Raw genomic sequence first — 7285 nt, forward strand, 5'->3', positions numbered from 1 at the left:
ATTTTCTTTGCAACATTTCAGCTTTGTAATAGTTTGGTTCATGCTTTAAATCCTGGGATGGGGAGCTCATTACCTTTCAAGTCAGCCCCTTATATGGAATAGACTGCTCTATCTTTTGTCATGCAACTTGCGACTGGTGTTTGTTAGGCACTGGCTGCATACTACACACTTTCTACAACCGGGTTCATCTGAGAGGTGGAACAAATGGGGTGAAATAGGGTGAGCCTGGTTCTGGGTAAAGCATGTTGGACCCTAAGTGTTTCCTTGATGTTGGGCTCCTAACACTGTACCAGGTATTGAAAGAACAGGTAGAAGCCTCAGGTTTAGGGACTTAATTGCTCGAAATGAATAACCTTAATTCCAAATGCTATTATTGACCAAAAGGTCCTTCTCCATAAACTGTCAATGTCAAATGACCTGGCTAAGAAATGATCACAGATTGTTTTCTCTTCCACTATTAGTTCCATATGAATCATTTTCAATGTAGTAAATTCCAGGAAGACAGATCTGCCAAAGCCCCTGGGACTTTGGGAAATGAGAAGCATATCACTGAATTATCTGTGCCCCTGCTTTGTTCCTGGCCAATGAGACTTGACTATATACGTAAACTATATAGATACCTCAGATTTTGTCCTCCCAGATGTAAATTTCTAGCTCGGAATGAAAGTATTGGGGGGAAAACTTAGGGTAGGTGACCTATGTCCTGGATTTTGGGGTGAGGACCCTCTCTTCAGATATCAGAGAGATTCTGCCTGAAATATTTTTGCATCTTGTGAGAAAGTTGTTGTTTAAAGATCCCTGACTCCAATAGCTTCAGCTCCAAAACTGCCTGTAGTCCAAGTAGCACAGATTGAAGATAACAGGCAGGCTGAATATTGATTTAAAACAATCCCACGGTTTATTGAAAACACATACTTTCCAATAGCTGATTAGAAGAAATCAGCTAAGAGATACCATTACTGAGGAAAACAATATGTACAAAAGTCTCAGGAATGGGAGAATACAACAACTTGAAAAGAATACAACTTAAACAGGACTGGATTACTAGAATGGTCACAGAGCAAAATACTACAAAGTACAGCAAAGAGCCAAACATGAAGAAGACTGTGTGCTCTTAAGCTTGGGGTGGGAACTCTCAGTTCCCATATTCTTGGACCACATCCCATGATTCTTTGGGGCAGAGGTGCCAGCTGGCACACAAGGATGTCAGTGATGACTCCAAAGAACTAGTCCACACCCAGGGCACAGGCCAAATGCATGAAATGAGGCCACCACCAAAGTTACATCCGTTGCCCTGATGAAACCCATGAGAGAAGTGCTCTCTGCAGTCTACGGACCTGACGTGGACAACTGGACCACGGAGAGCTTAGAGTTCCTCTGTGCCAGTCACATAAAAACCCAGACTAATCTAAGTCCTACAGTTCCCACTAACTGGAGAGGTAGAAGAGCAAGACATGGAAACTGCCTCCAAACCAATTTTTGGTCTTCGGTAAAGAGAGATAAATACAAAACACTGTTCCGCAAGCCAGCCTGAAAAAAACTACTGGGCATAGCAGTGAGATTCCAAAGCCCCAGGGTCCCCACCACAGGAGGAGGGGGATGCGCGTGGGAGGTGAGACATGTCCTGTCCCGCTGTCTTGGCCCCATTTGTACAGTTCCACCCAGCTTTCTGGATCTGCCCTCTCATGGCCTGGCACTCTCACTTCTCCGAGCCCAAACCTCCCAGCCTCAAGCACAAACAGAGCAGAAAATGCCAGATGCAGAGGGTTCTCTGAAGAGGGTAAATAGGCAGTCTTCCCAAGAACATGAGGTTCTGCCATGCCAACCTCCACTGTAGTTAGGGCAGGGCAGAGGACACCGAGTAACAGGAGGCAGAAGGCTGCAGCTCTGAAAATAGAAAGGAGAATTCAGCTGGGAGAATGACAGGAAGTTGATTGCATGGACGCAGCAGGCAGTGTCTCTGTCACCTGGAGTAAGAGGTGTGAATAGCAAAACTTTATCTAAATGATGGGGGAACAGTGTCTCCTCACTTCCCGAATTCTCCAGGAGGAATATTGCTCCTTGCTCTGGAACTTCACACTCAAACACACAATAAACTTTAAGTGAAGAAGGTCCCAGAAGTGCCCACTGAAGATCCATCCTGTCAAGTTTGGCTTCTTGGAATAGCAGCCTCATTTGTGAGTCCGTATGCTGCTGCAGATTTGGGCAAGACGGCTCTAAAAAGAATAAGAGACAGTTCATTTAGAGAAGATGGCATTGAGCATGCTTGCCCTATTAGCTACTTATAGACTACTCAGGGAGCGCTGGACAAAGGGTCAGGCAGGTCCGAGGGAATTTCGGCTCTCCCTTCTCTATTTATATCACAAACTAATTCACCTTTCCGAATCTGTTTCTCATCTGAACAAAGGAGCAAAATAACATCTCAAATGAGATAGTGATGGTATAATTTGGCAAGAGTGATGCTGGAGGTCCAGTTAGATGATGAGTGTCTCCAGACGTGGGTGGCTGGGTATGTGTGTGATCTCACTACTGGGACTGTGTTTAGTAGGACATGTTTGAGAAAGCAGCCCTGCCCCTGTCCCTTTCCTTGGCTGTACCCTTCACAGACCCCCGGAAGGGTAGGCCTACGGCACTCAGCGCTCCCATACACCACCCAAGACCATGCTGACTGGACCAGGGAGGCTCATCTGACCAAAGCTGAGCCAATCGAACCATTCCTCTTGAGAATTTAAATGAAGAAAAGAACGTGGATGGTTAGTGTTGGGCAACAAGCAACGAAGTTAGAGTTGGAAGTGTGGCAACTCAAAGCCACAACAAATCAATGTTTGGGGAGAGCAGAACTAAGAGCCCTGTGGAGAAAGTCACCTGCTGAGGGGGAGGGATGAAGAAGCGCAAGAGAAATGAGTGCACGAGGCCCCAAAGACGAGCCGAAGGAGCTGGCACGCCAGAGTGCAGCTCCATGAACTCCTGCTGCTGACGGGCCCACCACCCCAGGCCCAGCTGCGCAGCACTTTCTTTGATTCCGTGGAATTCCTCGCAACAAGCCCCTCCTCCCATTCCTGAACTGTTAGGAGGAAGCTTCAGGTCATGGAAGTCAATTGTGCCCTAACACACAGGCACCAACTGCCTGAATGAGGCAGAATTTTGATTCTGTTATGAAACTTCTGAGACAAGTGCTTTGGGATAGACCGAAACTCAATATCAATTTAAGGACAGAATTGCTGCTAAGTACGTAGGATAACGTACGTAGTCAAAGTCTCCCGAGGAAAGAAGGCAACGCAATTATAAGTATAAAGCATTAGCCCAGACCCAAAAGACAAAAGCTATTGGAAGCTCCCTAGGTGTGGAGGTGAACATGAGACTTACAGATAGCTGCTTTATATTTCCCAAGGCCTCTGGGTCCAGTTGTGCGATATCGACTCTCTGCAAGTCACTGGCCAACAACCGCATGCTCTGTATGGACGGGAGAGTGGGTTAAACCAGCATGTCCCTCAGGGCAGGAACTTCCCTCCAGCAGCCCAGGGTGCCCCAGGGAGTCCCCTTGGTGTCCTGCACATGGGGGAGGTGGGATGAGGGAAGGCAGGCGGGACACAGGCTGCCACAGAATACAGTGACGTCAGTGCTTAACCCTGGGCCAATGGCTGGATCACCTGGGTACCAGGGCATGCACATCAGCTTAGAAATGCCCTGCAGACCACATCTGAGATAAACTCCCCTTCCCTCCCCAAAAGTGAGGTCAGCAACTTGCTCTACTCAGTCCAGAGGAACTGGGCTCAGCCTTCTTCAGAACTCCTCAAAATTGTACCAAGTCGAAGAAACGGCTCATGCTCCTCTTTCTAGATGACGCACACACCCCGATAGTGCACCCCATGCACTCCCTTTCATCTCCATTATTGCACACATCACATGATGATATAGTTCATCGTGAGACTATCTTGATTACTGAACTGCTTCTCAAGGGCAAGAATGTCTTCTACATCTTGGGCCTGCTACAAAACAGGTGCGCAAATGTTAGTTGATGAACAAACGGAACCCAGAGCTGGGCAAGGATCTTCGCAGTCTGGGCTTCTAACCTGGGAGAGGAAACTGGGTTCTGAGTCCTACACAATTCTGGAGATCAGGATCTAAGCAACCAAGAGGACTTTGTGGGGGCGAGGAGAGTGGGTAATAGACCAGGGGAAAATGCTGAGTAAACAGCACACTGTGGCCTGGCCTCCGGAGCTCTGAAACACTTACCTCTCCACCTCCCACTGGCACAGTGAGGAAAATCTCTTTGCTGTCGGCGAGAGGGCTGCCATTCACCGAGATATTGTAAATCCGCTCTCTGGCTGCTGGAGTACGCAGGCCTGGGGTCTTGAAGACCCTATAAAGTGGGAAAATCTCTGTAAAGATGGCTTGGCAGATTGAATGACACCAGGTGCTATGAACTCTTCCAAACCCCATCTGGCCTCAAGCTGTAGTTTCCAAATCACACATTTCTAAGAAGGCAAGTTCTAAATTTAGGGAAAAAAATCTTTTAAGCAGTAATGACTAAACACAGCTGGAGAAGAGAGGTTGTAATTATCAAACATACATCAAGCAAAAGCCAATTCTTATCCATGTATTTTAGGTCAAAGACATATAAATGAATGCCAGTCATCCCTCCATCCATCCATCCCTCTATCCATCCACAAAGCCAGAAATAAACTATGGTTAATCTATTTCCAAGAGTAGCTAAGTATTTCAAATGGAATTTTCCAGGGTCAAAGAAGGATGATTCAGAGATTACTTTATTAATTCTCAAGCTAACTTTCTCAAGACAGTTAAAATGCTACCTATTTTCCCCTAAATGTTCTTTGCTGTATACTTGTGGAAATAACAACAACGACAGTAAAAACAGTTAAAGAAGAGTGGGTATTAAAGGAGACGGTAAGTCTTCCTCACTCTCTCTGCCCCAGAGATAATCACTCATAATTCCTTATGCGTCCTCCCAGGAACTTTCTATGACTAGAAAAGCAAATGGGAGCACCTAGGACACACTGTGTTGCAACTGTTCGTAATCCTGAAGCTCTTCTTCTATCAGCACATATGGATCTACTTCTCCTTAAATGGCCACACAGCATTTCCTGTTTAGTTGACCGGCTCTATGGAAGGGATTAACTTATGCTGTAAGAATGTCCATTTGTATATTGGTCTCCCAAAAGGTGGTGTCAGTTTTTCATCAAGGGTATAGGAAAATGTCTAGCCATTTAAAAACAAAACAAAACCCAAAAAACAAAAACTTTTGATCAGAATCAGAAAGACCAAAAGTCACTAGAGTCCTCCTAGTCATCAGAGACAGAATGTTCTCCCCTGCTCTCATCAGAAAAAGAACCATTTTGTTGCTGAAAACAGATGCACCTGCACTAGCGAGAGGCAAACCCTGGAGAGCCCAGTCAGTTCCCTTCCTCTGAGAGGGCTTCCCAGGCCAAGAGTCAGGAGTATTTTCTTAAACACCCTTCTTTTCTGACTAATGTTAAATGTTGAGCTCCCACCAAAATCCGAGCACTGCTCCTCATACTCACCTTGAGTCAAATCTGGGTGTCAGGCCTGGAGTTGGTTTGACCATAGACAATTCCATTCGGCCCATAGCTGGGGTAACAGTGTTATAATTGCTTGACCTACAGGTAAGAAACAGCCATTAGGTACGTCAGCTCAGGTGCAATGCAGTAGGAGAGGCAGGTAACACCTGGAGAGCACCGACCTTGTCAGATACTGTCCTGAGCACCTACATAAACTTGTGAAACCCTTCCAACAACCCTACAAGAAGACCCATTATTATCATCATTTACAGACACAGAAACTTACTGACTTTAAATAACTTGCCCGAGGTCACTCAGACAATTAGGATAGAGCCAGAACTTTGAACTCAAGCAGTCAACCTCTAGAATCCAACTCCACGATCCAGCTGATGGAATGAAAGGAAAGAGACAGCCTCTCCACAGCTGCAGGCTGCCCAGCTGGAGTTCTCCTCTGGCTACGCAGTTACCACTGCTCGGGGAGAACTGAGAGGAGTCCACTCCTTCACGGACACCCCCTACGCCCAGGCCACTTTCCTAAGCTTGTTTGAGATGTAGCCACTACTCCCAAATGGTTTAGTAGGGGCCAGCAGAATCAGGTTAAGCTCATGGTGATTTCTTTATTTAGCAGGACCAGGAGGAACATTTCAATAAACTTAACTACTGGTAAGTGATGGGCACTTTGTGACTGATCGTGGAGTAGCCTGCACATGGACCATTCGGCAACTAAACAAAACATGCAGCGCTTACCATATGTTTCTGGACCTCATTCTTCCCTGTGTGCACTTTTTAAAAAGTGGAGGAGGATAGAGAACGTGGACAGAAGAATTGGAGAAGGTGCTGGGTCAGGTCACTGCTAGAAGCCTCTCAGTTCAGACACTCTAGGATTCAACTTCATGCTCTACTAGAACACATGCCACAAAAGCCCTTCACCCCCTTTCACTGCCATGATGAATATGGCTCACCAAAAAAACCAACACACGGCTGAATCTGGAAAAGCCATTACCTTTTGCTTTTGCCTTTTGCTTGTATGGACTGTGTTCTCTTCTTGGATGGAGGACACCTTTTGACCTGAAGCCACAATCAAATAAAACTGAGGTTACAAAAAGCCTTTCTCAAGAAGGGGAAAGGTAAGGGAGAGGGGGACCAGCTCTGGAAAAGAAAACTAATATTGAACATGAGAAGGTCTATCTCATAGAATTCAGTGACTTAAACAATTCGGAACATAATTGATCAACTGAGTCCTTATACCTGGCTTGGTCTTCAAAAATTATAAGAGCCTCCCACCGGCGTCCTTGTCTACATACAGTTTTCCCCGTCTTCCATTTATCCTGAATTCTATTGTGAAACACCGATCTTGTCATGTCACTTACCGTTGCCTACCTGATGAAACTGAAATTTCCAAGCTTGGCGCACTATCCCGCCCCTGCCCTTGCAGCTTATATCCCAGCCATACCAAACTGCGTCCTGTTCCTTAAACGGACACTTTCTCACCTCCTCTGGGAATTCCCTTCTTTTCCGGCTAATGAAGTCTCACTCACCTTAAAGGCCTGGCTGTGTCCCCAGGGGGTAGGTAAGACTTAATAGCTTCCTCTTCTATGTTCTATGCACTTTATACGTACTTTTATTGATCACTTTTAACAGCCATTTAAATGAGATTTTCTCTACTAAACTGGACTCTGGGAAGGCAACACTGTATTTTAAGTATTTTTGTATTTCCTCATCTGTCAGCCCACAGCCCTGAATCT

At 45.9% G+C, this 7285-nt stretch overlaps 1 protein-coding gene across 1 annotated transcript in view; it reads right to left on the reverse strand.

The window, feature by feature from the left end:
• Positions 1–875: 875 nt before the first annotated feature.
• The window catches only part of CDCA8 (cell division cycle associated 8), a 16222-nt gene continuing 9812 nt past the window's right edge, over positions 876–7285 (reverse strand). Inside the window, exons 6-10 of the mRNA XM_023523985.1 lie at positions 6544–6608; positions 5544–5639; positions 4237–4363; positions 3367–3453; positions 876–2216 (exon numbers count right to left, since the gene is read on the reverse strand). Coding sequence (XP_023379753.1) covers positions 2172–2216; positions 3367–3453; positions 4237–4363; positions 5544–5639; positions 6544–6608 — 420 coding nt within the window. The 3' untranslated portion in view covers positions 876–2171. The remainder of the gene's footprint in view (positions 2217–3366; positions 3454–4236; positions 4364–5543; positions 5640–6543; positions 6609–7285) is intronic.

Source organism: Pteropus vampyrus, unplaced genomic scaffold (genome assembly GCF_000151845.1).
Source record: "Pteropus vampyrus isolate Shadow unplaced genomic scaffold, Pvam_2.0 Scaffold435, whole genome shotgun sequence".
Taxonomy (NCBI): Eukaryota; Metazoa; Chordata; class Mammalia; order Chiroptera; family Pteropodidae; genus Pteropus; species Pteropus vampyrus.